Source organism: Ochotona princeps, chromosome 18 (genome assembly GCF_030435755.1).
Source record: "Ochotona princeps isolate mOchPri1 chromosome 18, mOchPri1.hap1, whole genome shotgun sequence".
Lineage (NCBI taxonomy): Eukaryota > Metazoa > Chordata > Mammalia > Lagomorpha > Ochotonidae > Ochotona > Ochotona princeps.
Window position 1 is genome coordinate 21,344,351 of NC_080849.1, and position 16,480 is coordinate 21,360,830.

A 16,480-nucleotide genomic window follows, 5' to 3' on the forward strand; every position below is an offset into this window, starting at 1 on the left:
CTGTCATCCACATGGGAGATCCAGATGGAGTTTTTGGTTCCTGATTTCAGTCTGACCCAGCCCCGGCTGTTACGGCCATATAGGGGGATAGCCAGCAGGTAGGAGATCTCTTTTTCTTTTCTTGAACATTTCTTTGTTAGATCTTTATTTGAAAGGCAGGTTTTACACAGGAGAGGTTGAGAGGTCTTCCATTAGCTGATTCATTCCTCAAATGGCTGCCAATGGCTAGAGCTAAATTGATCTGAAGCTGAGAACCAGGAGCTGCTTCTGGGTCTCCCATGTGGGTGCAGGGTCCCAAAGGCTTGGGTTATCCTCTGCTGCTTTCCCAGGCCACAGGAAGGAAGCTGAAAGTGCAGCAATCAGGACTAGAACCAGTGTCCATACTGGATGCCAGTACCACAGGAAGAAGATTAACCTGAAGCACCACCCTGGATCTCTCTGTCTCCTTTCTTTTACTTTGCCTTTCAAATAAAACACAGCCTTTAAAAAAAAAAAAGAAAAAGGGAGAAACTTAAGAGAACAACCAATTACAAGGTAAAACCCTTGTTTGGATACCAGCTTAGAATAAATCAATTGTAAAAATACATTTTTGAACCAATACAGGAAATCTGAATAGAAATTGCATATTGAATGATATTAAAGAATAATTGTTAACTTCATTGGGAATGATAATGGTATATGGTAATGTAAGAAAAAATACATGTATACTGAAATACTCATTTCAGAAATAATATGATACTTGAATATGATTTAAGATCTCACAGCCAGAGGAGGAGACTGGAATAGACTAAATAAATCAGGCAGACTGCCGTTACTTATTGAAACAGGGAGATGGTTGGTTCAGTGTGCCTATTTCCTTCTTAACTGTTTGGGATTTTTCATAATAAAAAGTTTTTTAATATTAGATGTCCTCGAGGATCTATGTTAGGACATACTGATTTCCAGGTACATGGAAACTGCAGTGCGCAAGGAACACGAGTGCAAAGCACGAGTGCATTTGCCAGTCAGCATGTTGAGAAGCAATTTTGTGGGAAAAAAAATCTTTCTAGATTTCTTTAATATTTGTTCATTTACTTTGTTTTGGGAGACTCAAGATGATGGAATAGGGTAAGGATATGTCTAAACAGACAGAGAATCATTAGCCAGGGCGGAGCAGAGAGGGTACATTACAGGAAAAAGGAGAGGACAGATCAATGACATAGAGGCACCTGGAGACTGATGAACATGGGAAATAAGAGATAGCAACATGGTGTTGCAGTGACCAGATACCCCAGCGGCAGTCAATGAGTGGTGATCTGAGCTCTACTGGTGGCCAGAGATCCACCAACAGCCAGCCACATGGGAAGGGGAGTTCACCAGGAGCTCAGCAGGTAAACCCAGGATTGGCAAAGAACTGCCAATTCTGCTGATTTATTTGATCTGACTAGCAGCAGAGACAGAGCAGCAGAACAGAGTGGATTTCACAGGCCAGACCCCCAGCAAAGCTGCATTGGGCACCATTTTATGTAGAAAGGCAAAGGCTATGGGAAGGAACAGCACATGCACTAAGCTGGGAGTGAACTCATTTCTGGCTCAGAGCATTGCATCCATAGGTTCCACCCAATACAGGTCTGGGTAGCCCGTCGCCCTAAAGGCCAATAGATCCAGTACTCCACCAGTGGCATACCAGGAGCCATTTTATACAATGTAGCATTTATTTTTTTAATGGGTTTCTGCAGGGTTTTTTTCCTCTGTGCATCAGTTTCTTTGGGAGGATAAATGAAGTAAGCTGGTACCATAACCTCCTTGATAAATTCCTAGGCACAATAAGCCCTGCCCACATCCACAGAAGACACACTTCAAGATATTTCGTGGAATCTGAAACAATGGATCCTGCCAAACTCCATAAATATTTTTTCCAATAGATACATACCTATGGAGAAGCAAGAGATCAACAGTAATCATTAAAAAGAATAATAACAATATACCACAATAAACATTATTTTAAATTTCCTAATTGTGCATTTCTGGAATTTTTTAATTGAATATTTTCAGGCCACAGTTGACTTTAGTTAACTGAAGCCTGGAAAGGGAAGTAGCAGGTAAAGGAGAACCACTATATTCTTGGGCAGTGGAGAGCCATTTAGCCTTCTGAAAAACACAGTGGTCTCTCCAGAGAATGGATCTTCCCAGACTAAAGCCTGAAGCTCTATCACCTCACACCCATCCCAGCTGACTCTCACCCCACCCTCAGGTGTAAGGAAAGTGGTTACAATCAATCCTATTACCAATAGATGAAGGATAAGAGGCTCCAACCCTAAATGATTCAACAACCACATTTGTCAAAAAACAAAACTACAACACATGTAGTTAAAAGATCCAACTGACTTACTTTTTTTTTTTTTAATAAAGATCTATTTATTTTTATTGGAAAGGGATAAGATTTATAGAGAGAAGAAGAGATGGATATCTACTTGCTGATTCACTCTGCAAATGGCTGCAATGGCAGGGGGTGAACTAATCCGAAGCCAGGAACCAGGAACCTCTTCCAGGTCTCCTACATGGCTGCAGGATCCCAAGGCTGTGGGCCTTCCTCTACAACTTTCCCAGGCCCCAAGAAAGGAGCTAGATGGGAAGTGAAGCAGCTGAGACAAAAACCAGCACCCACATGGGATCTCGGCACTTGCAAGGGGAGGATTTAGTCATTAAGATATTATGCTGGACCCCCTGACTTTATTTTCAATTCTAGAGTCAAACACTTAATTCCATAAAATACGAGAAGTGCTCCAATGAGTTGAGCAGAAGAGGGGTTTTCACAGAGAAAGTCTGAAGAAAGCAAAAATGAAGAATAAAGAGCAGACAAACCCTTCAAAATGGCTTTCCTGGTAAGAAAGGGAGCAGGAGACAGAACAATAGAAAAATAACTGATTGACTAATATTATGTTACTGAATTTTTTGTTGCCATTGTTGCTTTGTAAGGACTAAAGCTTAGTGAATTCTGTTATAATGCTGATTAAGGCTGGCCTATTTGGGAAATTTCACTGTTCTCTCTCTGTCTCTTGATTTATTGAGAGGTCAAATGATAACTCGATGTTGGTTGAGTGACAAGGAACTTCAGCATGAGTGATTCTGTTTTGATTCTTAGCCTGGCCTGTTGGGGTGCAGTGCAAGAGCTTAGTCCAAAACAATGGCTTCTTATCATATTTATTTAACACATTAAGTAATTCCCTCTTTGGACTCCACTATGAGATTGAGCATAAATACTTGCATCTTAAGAATGTAAGATGATCACCTGAGCACAACAGAACAAAGTCTTATAAATTCCAGGGCAAGTGGAGTCAGGCTTTCTAGGTGATGAATCTATGTAAAATGACAGATAGGCATGCATGTTGTGGGTCCCAGATGATGAGTATGCACTATAAGAGTTCTTACATTCAGATGTGGAAAAAGAAATGGAAGGGGAGAAATGTGGCACGATCCCAGCCATGATAGAAAGAGGTAGATTGACCTCTCTTGACCTTGGCCTGTCTCTGAAAATGGAAAGAGCACTCTCATGTTAGCTGTATACTGCCTCACTTGCAGCTTGAGAGAAATAATATTCATGAACATATTTCTATAACTATGATAGGATTGGGGCTGGTGCCGTGGCTCAACAGGCTAATCCTCCACCTAATGTCACTAGCAACTCATTTGGGTGCTGGTTCTAGTCCCAGCTGCTCCACTTCCCATCCTGTTCCTTGATTATGACCTGGGAAGCAGAGGAGCATGGCCCACGTCCTTTGGTCCCTGTACCCAATGGGAAACCTGGAAGAAGCTCTTGGCTCCTGGCTCTGTGTTGGCTCAGGCCGGCTATTGAGGCCATCTGAGGAATGAACCAGCAGACGAAGATCTTTCTTTCTGTCTCTTCTCTCCATGTAAAATCTGCCTTTCCAATAATAATAATGTTAATAAAACTATGGTTGGATTATAATTACTTCATAAGGCATATTTCTGTAAGCAGATACTGCTTTTCCTCAGTCAGTATCTCTTATTTCCCAATTCACTTCTAGAATTGCCCTTAAACTGCTCTGGAACTGTTTGAATGCAAGATTCTGAGAGTAGATTATATTTTCAATTAGAGTTTATTTAGCTCGGTATTTGCTGTTCGATGTTTTAAAAAGTCCTCCTCATATGGCAGTACACTGGAGTCTGCAGAGGACACCTTGTACCACAACAGAGGATGGAGGACAGAACAAATCAATCAACTACCCCAGGCATGTGTTGGCAGTGAAAACTTGGTCAAACGGAAACTGTAAGGTGGACTATGTCAACCAGTGAATTCTGCAGCGATTTCACCATGCTTGCAATGGCGAGATGGGCAGCAATTCAGAACTGTTGAACTATCAGTTCAACTATCAGTTGAGCTTGGGCAGTGCCCTTGGTGCATGCTCCATGTCTGGGACCTGGGCTGGATGGGGGGCTGGGTGGGGCTCCTCCCTTTATCTCCCCGCTTACCCCAGATACAGAAAAAAAAAGAGAGAGAGAGAGAGAATGTAGAAAAAAATAAATTTAACCTTCTCCTATTAAAAAAAAATGTCCTCCTAACCTACAAAAAGTTTAATTTTAACACTGACAAAATGCTAATGTGTTATTTCTGGAATATTCTCTGAATTCTGGATATTTTTAAGCAAATACTGAAATCCTACTTAATTCAAATATGACATGTGTTCCTCTGTCTCCTCAGGCAATTGATTCCCTGACTCCTGAAAATATCAAAAACTGAGGATGCTTAACTCCCTTACATAAAATGGTTAACATTTGCAATTTACATAAACATATCTTCCCACATACTTTAAATCACCTCTCTAACTTATATACCTAATACCATGTAACTCCTACTTAAGGAGTTGTATTTTTTTAGGAACAGATGACAAGAAAAGCTGTCTGTACCTGTACCATATGGATAAAACTTTTTTTCTCAATGTTTTTGATCCAAGGTTGTTTGAATCTGCAGGTGCAGAACCAACAGCTACAGAGAACCACCTGTACATAACTTGGCTTTAAATTCAAAATATTCACTTTGCATGCTATCAGTGGGAGCCTTGGTCTGTACTTTCTTTTCTCTGGCAGGGTCTTTTATGGTACAAAGAGCAAGAATTGGGAACCTGAAGAGTAAACCTCTCAAATTTGTCCTGCAGGGCTTGGGGGAGCACTACTAGGCTTTACCCCAAGTGGTTCATGTGAAATCTGCATCTCTACTTGGAGGCTCACAGGAACATATTCAAACTCTTTGGATCTCTTACCAGGGCAGGTTAGAAGCTGCTAAGACAAACACGAGGTCTTCCGAACGCGCCAGCCCGTCCATCTGAACCAGCAACTCTGTCTTCATCCGCAGGCTTCCTTCATGTTCCCCCCTACAGAGAGACAAGGAGGTGTTCTTCTGCCAAGTGGCAGAGTCATCGCCCTCATGAAAACAGTGGCACTCAAGGCCATACCCTGGTGACCGTACAGCAGCCTGTTATGATAGCTGCTGGAGCCACTCACACTAGAGTTAGAGCAAATAAGTGACTTCGTGTCATTCCCCATATCAAAAGGGAGTAAGTGGCTATAATGATGGTATCTAAGAGAAAACCCAAAGTTGGCAGTGATGAAGAATGTAAGAGAAGGGTTAACAGTAGCATCCTAGCTGGGTCTACCTGAAATGTTACTTATCCCTTTAAAGAAATGGCAGGATGGAGAATAACTTTCGTTTCTATAGCTTATGCGACAGTACTCACACACACAGTATTTTGTTTAAAATAACAGGGAGACCTAAATTGTGTAAGAGAAATGAATCTATTTCACTGTAACGGGGGCAGGGTAATGGCAGGTAAACTGTGTGTTCTTTGCACAGCAGATGAGAAGCAGCTCTGTGTTATCTTTCCTCTGCAAACTCACCAGGAAGCAATTTCTCTCTCTGACCTTCTACTGCCCCCTTTCACCTGTTCCTTTTGACTTCAAGGCTGAGGGCAGAGAGAGTTGGGTCATCAGAGTAGAAGAGAAACTGGGCTGGAGTCTGTGGCTTGCACTCACCAGCAGAGAAGCCCGTCTCAGCATGGTTCCATACCTGTTCACCATCAGCCCATGACCCAATTTATCCAGGAAGTTTTCAGTGCACCTGCTCCCATGCCCTGACCCTTATAGAGACTTCAAGCTCCAGACAAGTACACTGATATTCAGAGCAAAACCTCGAGCATGCTCAAGGAAAACAGACAAAAAGTTTCCAAGCTGACACAATCGAGACTGTGGGAAATCTTGGGGATGGAGACGAGCAAAGCACACATGAGAGCTGGTGCACAGTCCTAGGGCGAAGCAGGCCAGGAAGCCTGTCTTTGCAAAGGGCATAGCTGCCACAGGTGGGCTGGGCCATTCCCAGATGGGACCTGTGCAGTCATCCACTGGCAGAGGATCCAGCCTATGGATGGGAACCGTGGCCGGGAAGACCACAGTGTGTGTCCTGCTGTGAGCACCTGCACAAAAGCCCTGTGACTCATTTCCACACTGGCCCTTCCCTGATGGCGAAAGGTTTCCAATGAGTAAAACTACACAATGACTTTCCAGTGATGCTGCACATCCAGCAAGCTAATTATTTGCTTTTTAAAAAGTACAATTAGTTGGACTTGATGACAGACCATTGAGGGTCAGTAATAAAAGCAGCTGTGCAGAGATTTCCTGTGATCTGCTTTTTCAAGTCATCAGTGTCTACTTCAGTGGCAGACATCAAATAGCTCTGATCCACACAAAAATATGTTCTTTAAAACCAATTAAAAGGGCTCCTGGTGCAATGACTCAACTGGCTAATCTTCCCCCTTGCAAGCACTGGGATCCCATATTGGTACGACTTTGTGTCCTGGATGCTCCACTTCCCATTCAGCTTTCTTTCTGTGGCCTGGGAAAGCAGTGGAGAATGGTCCAGGGACCTTGCACCTGCAGGAAAGACCTGGGATAAGCTCCTGACTCCAGACTTTGGATGGGCTCAGCTCTGGCCATTACAGCTACTGGAGGAGTGAACCAGCACATGGAAGCTCTTTCTGTCTCTTCTTCTCTCTGTAAATCTGCTTTTTCAATAAAAATAAATAAATCTCTCTCTCTTAAAAAAAATTTAAAAACAACACAACCAAGGCCAGCACTGTGGCATAGCAGGCCTTGGGGTGCCAGTTGCATCCTAGCTGCTGCTGTTCCGATCCAGCTGTCTGCTAATGTTCTTGGGAAAGCAATGGAGGATGGCTCAGGTGTCTGGGCCCTATACCCACATAGGAGACCTAGAACAAGCTCTTGACCACAGCCTGGCCCGGCCCTGGCTGCTTCAGCCATTTGGGGGAATCAACCAGTGAATGGAAGATGCCCCTGTCTCTCCCTCTCTCAGTAACTCTGCCTCTCAAACAAACAGAAAATCAACCTAGGCCTTTCTGGCTTTTCCAAGCATAAACAGAAGGCTCATTACACATTACAGTCTTTTAAAAAAATTATTTATTTTTATTGCAAAGTCAGATATATATACAAAGAGGAGGAGAGACAGAAATATCTTCTGTCCAATGATTCTGACCACAACAGCCGGTGCTGTGCCGATCCGAAGCCAGGAGCCCAGTCTCCCACACGGCTGCAGGGTCCCAAGGCTTGGGCCACAAGCAGGGAGCTGGACGGGAAGTGGGGCTGCCAGGATTAGAACCGGCACCCATATGGGATCCCGGAACATTCAAGGGGAGGACTTTAGCCGCCAGGCCATGGCGCTGGGTCCTACACAGACAGTCTTGAGAAGTGTCCCTGCCTGCCAGAAACATCATTGGAGACTCAATCATTTTTTTTCTTTTTAAACTTTATATTTTATTAAAGGTAGAGTTATAGAGTGAAGAAGAGATAGACCTTCCATCCACAGGTTCATTTCCCAAATAACTGCAACAGCCTGAGCCGAGCTGATCTGAAGCCAGGAGCCAGGAGCGTCATCCTGATCTCAGGGTCCCAAGCCTTTGGGCCATTTTGTACTGCTTTCCCAGGCCACAAGAAGGGAGCTGAATGGGAAGTGGGGCATCTGGGACTTGAATTGGCACTCGTATGGATGCTAGTGCATGCAGAGGGAGAATTAGCCAATCGAACCATTGAGATACAGTATGTGACACGTGCTGAGCCACAATCTGATGTCATCCAGACATGGTGGCTTCACTGGCCTAGCATTGCTCCATCCCCAGGGCAGCTACTCAGGCTTCTGAGGAGGTGGTCTCTGCTGTTATGTAGCAGCAGGAGAGGGATGGCAACCTGGGGCTGCGAGGGTGGTGTGGTTGTTCAGGCTTGAAGACCACTCTGTGGGGAAGGAGGTGGGGTGGGGGGAGGAGGACACTTCCTCTGGCTATAAAAAGGACTTCAATCAGCTCTCCAGATGATAGGATCTAAGGTGCCTGCAGAAAATCTGTGGGCTTATGCATTGGCGCCTTCTGCTGGTAAATCTGGATGAGCTTCGGACCAGTAAACACACTTACAAGAGGGGAGAGACAACAAAAAAAGCCCCCTCCCACCCGGTGCTGTTACCCAGGAGCCATGCCTCTCTGACTCATCACTGACTCCAGCTCGTCGAGGAAGATGGTGGAGGGGGCGTGATAGCGGGCAAGTTCAAACAACACCTGGGTGAGGGAAAAGCAAGGGCATGTTTAAATTCGCATACTCCAAGTCCTCAGATGTGCTCAGAGACTAAAGGCTAGAATGACCACAATAATCAGCATTTATACTACATTCTGTTATTCTACAATAACTTTATAATCACCACCACTATTTCTCCCTACTGCCACTCCCATGGATGGTCCAATTACTTCCATTTATCACTTGATAAAAGTCATACTCAGAGCAGGTACTTAGTTCAAGGCCACTAATCGTAAGTGGGCACGCTTAAGGTAAAACTCAGTTCCCAAACCTGACTCCTGGGATACTATGCCTTGAACAGGTTCCAAATGGTCACAAAAGCCTGAGAATATGTTATGTTCCTTCTTGATTTCTCCCTTAATTTTGGGGGGAGGGATAATTGGAGGGCTAGTCTCTAGGCGGAAGAGCTACAAGGAGGGATAGGTTGCAAGCACAGGGTGAAAGACTGAAGAGGTTTGCCAGTTTCTGCTCCCCAGATCACTTACTGGAGTCCCCATAGTACCTCAACATTGCTGAGCAGTTGGCTCAGGTACTTGAAGGCAATTCTGAATTGAAAAAGATGTTCTATTCCAGAGGAAAATATTATAGATGGAGCAAGAACAGGAAAGCAACCAGCAAAAGAACAGACACATAAAAACAAAATAAAGAGCCCCAAAGGGAAATGTGGTGGTGATGAAACAAATATAAAAAGCTAAACCTTTTTTTTTAACCTTGAAACTGATCTCTTGAGTACTATATACAATTCTTCACCAGTTGATCAGAGAGAGTGGTGGAGATTTTAAAAAGAATTGAGGTTTTTTTAATAGGCATGGGGGATTTATTTTCCATGTCGTTCAGTACTAGCAAAGCATCACAAAACAAGTAAGAGGGAAAGGCTCAGAAAAAAGCCAGACTGTGGTTTTCACAGGCATGGCTGGTTATCCCTTGCAGGTTTCCCTGACACTAAGAGGGAAGTTGCTCATATTTCCCACTTTATTTTAGAAGAATCTCATTTCATTGAAGCAAAAGGATGTTGAGTGGACTGAGAGAGCAACGGCAGTGTTAGGACACTCAATATTTTTAAAAATATTTTATTTGTTTTACTTCAAAGAGTCAGAACAAGAAAGAAAAGAGAGAGACAGATCCTCCATCCACTGATTCACTCTCTCTATGGCTGCCACCACCAGAACTTGGTCAGTCTGAAGCTGGAAGCCAAGAGCTTCCTCCAGGTCTTCCACATGGAGGCACAGTTGTCTTAAGTGAGTCTAGGGGTCCAAGGTCCCAGGCCACAAACGGAGCTGGATCAGAAGTGGAGCAGCCTGGACTCAAACCAGTGCCCACAATATGGGGTGCCGGTGTTAAGGTCCAGGCAGACAGCTAATTCAGGGTCATGATTTTGGAAGCCACACCTTCCCAGCCTATGTAATCCTTTCTGCCCACCTGTGAGTCAAATGACACTTGCCTATAACCACCTGGTTGTGTAATCACTCCCCCCTTAAGCCCTTATAAAAGCCCATGTTGGAGAGGTGCTGGGCACGCTGGGTCACTTGCCTCCTACCTGCTTGCTTGCACATGGCCCCAGACTTACTCTGAGGACAGAGGTAACAATCTTTTTTTAAAAAATTTATTTATTTTTGTTATAAGTCAGATATACAGACAGAAGAGAGACAGAAAGGAAGATCTTCCGTTCAATGATTCACTCCCAAAGTGACCGCCATGGCTGGAGCTGAGCCAATCTGAAGCCAGGAACCTCTTCCAGGTCTCCCATGCAGGTACAGGGTCCCAAGGCTTTGGGCCATCCTTGACTGCTTTCCCAGGCCACAAGCAGGGAGCCGGATGGGAAGTGGAGCCACCGGGATTAGAACCGGCGTCCATATGGGATCCTGGTGTGTTCAAGGCGAGGACATTAGCCGCTAGGCCAAAATGCCAGGCCCCAGAGATAGCAATCTTGCTCCTTTCTCCTTTCCCTTTCTGGCCCACTCTCCCTGAATATAGCTCATGTATGTCAGTACTTCTCATTCTTGGAATAAACTTCACCACTTGCTTAAGCCATGTCAATGCCTGTGCTTAAAATGTAAGAGGCAAAAACCTAAGAAAGAAATACGTAGTCAAAAACCTAGATTGCAACACTGGCACCACAGGTATGGAAACAGCCTGTCTCCACAAATGCCTTTTAACTTCAATAGAGATCAACTAATTAGAGCTAAGTTAACATTTCTACCTTATCACAAAAAGGAAGGCCCAAATCTGTCACATTAAGGGTGATTGCAAAAGCAGCAATTTACCAGATGAAAAATAGTATATTAGAACTCTCTATTAGAGCACACACATTTTCTTAGGAGCTCACTTGGGTGCAAGGAGACCCAGAACTTCTACTGGAAGGGGAACCAAATCCAGAGGCTAGATCTCCCAAGCCACTACTCTCTCGACTCCAAGACAATAAATCGAATCCTAGGTAAGTGCTTCTGGAAGCACTATTCTGAACTTCTCAGAGATACGGGAATGAAGTTAAATCATATAGTTGGGGGTGGGGTGAGTGTGGAGAAATGTAAGCACCAACAGGTGTATGCATTTGCTAAAAAGACCACTCAATGATTCAATAGCGAGCAACTCCTAAGAGACATTAGGAGAGAAACGAGGAACATAACTCAAAGGTTCCCTATAAATAACTCTCTAATTGGAAGAGAAAGAGAAATAAATGGTGGGAAATACCCTGAAGGGATCCTTCTCTGGAAGCTTCCACCAGAAGGAATTTGATATCATGAGTAAGGTTTTTCCAAGTATTGCAAGAAACCAGAAAATGAGGAAATCCCTTCTGCAAGAAGATGGGGTGAGAGCCTACAAAGTTAGCAGAGGCCGTGTGCCTTCCTGGAGTTAGTTTTCTAACTAACTAAGCAGTGGAAAATGGTCCGTGTATTTGGATCTCTGGGACCCATGTGGGAGATCTTGGCTCTGGGCTTCAGCCTGGCTCAGCCCTGGCCTTTGCAGCCATCTGGAAGGAAGTCAGCGGATAGATGATTCATTCTCTCTCTCTCTCATCCTGACCTTCAAATAAAGAAATCTTTAAAAAGAAAGAAAGGAAGGACCACCAGCTGTTAATAGTCATCGCTTCTAAGCTGAGGAGGCCTCAACAGCCTTTTGAGCTTTTGTTTTTGTTTTTTCCAAGAAAACTTGCTTCTTTTAAATGTATGGTAAAGGAAGGGAAGAGATTGAGGGAGAAATCATTCCCTCACATACAATTCTAACAAAGTAATAATGAAGCATAGGAAATTTTTAAATATACATAATAGAACAGAGATTTTTGCTAGTTGATTTTTTCTACTCAACATTAAAACAAGAAAAGCCCTTTCACCTTTGCTCAGAATATTCATAAAATATCTGAACTTACTCTTCCTGCCCAGGTATTTTGTTCAGGAGAACAGTGTAATCTTTGGACACCTGTGCAGGATTTCTGACCATGGATCTTGACACTTCTCAAGACAGGAGATGAAATCTAAACCGATTCTAGGAGGCACCCTGTAAGGGTTTTGTCTTTATCCATCACACAGAGATGCAATATATTTAAAAAATGGCCTCAGGCATTTAAAAGGATTCTTGTTGGCTGATGTTCGGTTCATTGAAATCCAGCAGATTAAAATCACATGGAGATCACAAATGTAGGAGCAGCTCAATTCAATCCTAGACCTTGCACTAAGTGAGACTGAAGACAAAGAACCAAAAGAAAAAAAAAAAAATTAGAAGATATTGACTAATGTTCCCACAAGGCAGAAACTTGAAGAGGTGATAAGAATTTATTTTTAAAAATTCTACCTGAAATGACCTGAGAATAATATCAAAGTAATAAACAGGTTAAGAGAATCCTTTTTTAAAATATTCTAGTATGACTTCCAAATGGGATACAATAATTAAGAAATGAGTCATCCAAAAAGTATAATTTCAGGATAATATTTCAGAGTAACTTATTTTCAGAAAATATGTAGTATTTTGTATTAACATTATTCATAAAGACTATGAACATGTTATTGTGAGGTTAGAAGCAATCCTTTCAGGAAGGCAAGGCATGACAGAGGAAAAGTTGCTCAGAACATCAGCAACAATAATTAAGGTTTTTTTTTTTTAAGATTTATCCCATCTTTATTACAAAGTCAGATACACTGAGAGGAGGAGAGAGAGAGAGAGGAAGTGGAGCTGCCAGAATTAGAACCAGCGGCCATATGGGATCAAGGCGAGAACCTTAGCCACTAGGCCACACTGCCGAGCCCAACAATAATTAAGTTTTAAGTTGCTTGATTCTTCCTTAGAGAATTTGGTACAGGGAGTAGCAAAATGTAATAGCCTTTCATTAAACATTAACTGAATATACAGCAGGTGCTGACTAATGCACACTTCTTAGATGACAAAAACTTCAGACTATCTTTTCCCAGCTTCCTTTCCAGAGTTGTATGAACCAAAACTGGGTTGTTGATGTGGTTCCCAAAGGAAGAGGGGATGCATCTTGCTGATGGGGATATGATGGACACCTACAAGTTACAGTCAGTTTGTTTGCGGGCTTTCAGAAATCAAGATCCAGAATGAAACTGAATACATGTTACTTAAAAACAAATAATCCCTACAGTCCTTTCGTAGCACCATCCTTTGCTAGAACTTTAAAAACAAAATCCTGAAATGAAGAATTCCTACCCGAACGAGTTTTTCTGAATCCCCTCTCCACTTGCTGACGATAGTGGATGCAGAAATGTTAAAGAAGGTGGTTTTGCACTCAGTGGCGACTGCTTTGGCCAGCAAAGTCTTCCCTGTACCTGGGGATACACATGAATGAAACAGGAGCAGGAACAGAGATCCTACTCTTCCGCTCCCAGCCGGAAGTCGGAAGTCACAGTGGGGACATAAGGGGCTCCTCAGCTCTCATTTGTCCCAGGTCTCACAGAGGAGGAACACATATACACACGATATCAAGGCCCAAACAGAACGCATTTGTACCTGGAGGGCCGTAAAGCAGTAGTCCTTTCCAGGGGGAAAGAATCCCTGTAAACAGCTGCGGATACTGTGAGAACAAGGAGGGCAACAGGTGATCAGTATGCCAGCTGCACACGGCACAGTGCCAAGATTGAAGGTTGCTTGGGAGCATATCTCACTGATCCCAATTTTATTTTCACACTTGGAGAAAATGTCTGACAATTTTTGTGAATTAATAAAAGAATGACTCTCTTAAGTAAAAGAAAAGTGCCCGCTTTTTTTGTCCAGTAACAATGGCTATTTTTTATTGCATCATTTCACTCAGTTCTATATACAGATCATTTGACAACCTTTCGCATGATGTGAAGCAGGTATGAGATTTCAGATGAATACTAGCAGGGCAGATGTTTGGTAGTGTATTTGATATCTGAGTGCCTGGGTTGATTGAGTCCTGGGTTCCTGACTTTGACCTGGCACAGACCTTACTGCTGAGGGCTGGTGCACTGTGGGATACTGACACCAAACAGAATATATGAGTCTCTTCAGGTAATCAAAATTCAAACAACCTAGAGGGTGAGAAGGATTGATGGAGAACAGAGAGGAAAGAGAATTCATACTGAAATTATAGCTAACAAGTATGGATTTTTCTGATGTCAATGTTAAATCCTGATATCATCACATACAGTTTGTAATACTACAGAGACAGCAAAACCAGAGCTGTTCCAGCCATTCTGAAAGGTTGCTGCTGTAACAGTTCCACTTAGAAGGAAAGGAGAGTCATTAGATGTCTATTAATTCTAAACACCAGCATATTTCTTATCCCCATGTCAAAGCAAAAGAAAAATAAAAGGGAGGGGGAAGAAAATTCAAATTCAGCAATTTTGCCTCCTTAGAACAAAAGCATCCCCAAGTCAGGTGCTGCACAGGTTCATCAGTGAAAATAAGTAGATGATACAGTAAAATAAACCTGTAATCCTGCCTGCAGGAGATTATGTAAAATGGCCACAGGTTGTGGCTCCTTCTTTTAAGTGCAATCTCTGGTCCCACTTGAATCTGGGCCTAGCTTTGCAACTTCAGCCAATACTAGCAAATATATAAGAAGCAAACTGAAAATATAAACCTAGCAGATATAAGAAATATAAGAAGGCACATACAAAATGCTCATTAGCCAGGACTTGCCCTTTCTTCTCTCTCTGGAGACCCTCTGTAAACAGATGGGGCTTTTCTGCTAAAAAAAAAAAAAAAATGAAGGACCATTTGGAGAAAGATCCCAGCTGCCCTGTCGATTTCAACTTTTCTAGCCTCTCTGGCTGATGCCTCATATTTGTATGAATCTAGCTGATAATACTGTTTGGAAAAGAGAGGAGGCCCAGTTAAGCCTATCTCAATTTACCTAGCCACAGAATTACAAAACAAATGATGTTGTTTTCAAGTCACTAAGTTTTAGGATGGTGTTATATGGAAAAAGCTAACTGAAACACCAACCTTATTATCACATTTATAAGCCAAACATAGATCATATTGGTTTTCTATTGTTCTGCCCGTTTGATGAACCACAACAGAAACTTCTCAAGAGCAAGTGATGATCACAACATGCTGGCTGGCCTTGTCCCCTCCCTAGAAAGAACTGTCTAATCTTCACATTCATCCAACAAAAAAGCTTCAGATGATACTCGGGGCGAGAGTAAGGGAAGGATCTATGAAAACAAAGCAAAATGGCCCTATCCTAGGGGAGGTATATGCACTGCAATAAGTACGTTTTTGGGAGGTAACCTAATTTGAGGCAATCTATAGTAGCTGACAATTCATATATACAACAGACTTTTGGGTCTTAAATGATCACTTAGAGCAAGCACCCACCTTGGAACAATATGTAGCCTGATTCTAAATTGACTAGGCTTGATGCTTCAGTGTTCAGTGTGTTGTGACATGGGCAACAGGTTCATTTGTGGACAGAAATTCATCCTGCCCTTCGCTTCGTGCCAGGTGCTTGACATAAAGCTTTTCCAATGGATAATGAACAGAAATACCTCCCAAGGGGGCTTCCCATCCTTACCCGAATAGGATATACAACAGCTTCTTTGACTAACTGCTTCGCTGCATCGAGTCCAATAATGTCATTCCACTTTATGTTTGGATTATGGAGATAAATGTCCTGCAATGCACATTTGATCATTTTGTTAAAACTAATGTTTCCCTCTATAGCTGTAATAACATACAAAAGAGTAAAAACTACTTGACTTACAATAGAATATAAAGTGATAGTGATAAAATTACACATATTAGATATGTGTGTGTACATAATTCAGGATTAATTCACTAAAGGGATGCATGAAAATATTCAATATTTTTTTCCTATATTGATGGCACAATATAGTGCTTTTAGGGTGGGGGAGGGGGTGACTCCAACAGTAGATTTTACCTGTCTTTGATCAATAGCACACCATGCTGATTTATGGTCATGATCGCAGAGGCAACAGAATATGCGTTCAAATTACATTAGTTTTTACTGTAAAACATAGTTCTTAGCAGGTGCCTAACCTCTCTCTTGCTCCTTGATCTTGCAAAGACTTTCTTAATTTGTTTCTTACAAGAGATAGCACTCCTCTGAAACCAATTTCTTTCTCCCTAGTGATCATTCCCCACTTCCAGCAGGAGCAATTGCTTCGACAGAATTCAAGGGAGCTGACAACCAAGCAGTAGTAGAGCTTTTCCCCTCATACAGTAGAGCCCTGTAGCAACCATCTGTGGTAATCAATTAAGGTAGCTTTTACTGATAACTAATTTACAGTTTCCAAACTTCAATTTCACCAGACACCCCAGAACAGTCACTCAGGGGCCTTTCTCTGCAGGAACTATTTCGATCAAATAATACCCGGAATGTTACATTCTCCTCCCACCCTCCAAATAAAGAAAA

General features: G+C 42.6%; 1 protein-coding gene across 4 annotated transcripts in view; it reads right to left on the reverse strand.

Moving 5' to 3' along the window:
- Positions 1-16,480, reverse strand: part of KATNAL2 (katanin catalytic subunit A1 like 2) — a 210,540-nt gene that overhangs the window by 10,330 nt on the left and 183,730 nt on the right. For all 4 annotated transcript variants that reach the window (XM_058677015.1, XM_004579515.3, XM_058677017.1 and 1 more), the window contains 5 exons: positions 15,620-15,718; positions 13,588-13,651; positions 13,288-13,406; positions 8,521-8,612; positions 5,262-5,372 (listed from right to left, as the gene is read on the reverse strand). In XM_058677015.1, coding sequence (XP_058532998.1) covers positions 5,262-5,372; positions 8,521-8,612; positions 13,288-13,406; positions 13,588-13,651; positions 15,620-15,718 — 485 coding nt within the window. The remainder of the gene's footprint in view (positions 1-5,261; positions 5,373-8,520; positions 8,613-13,287; positions 13,407-13,587; positions 13,652-15,619; positions 15,719-16,480) is intronic.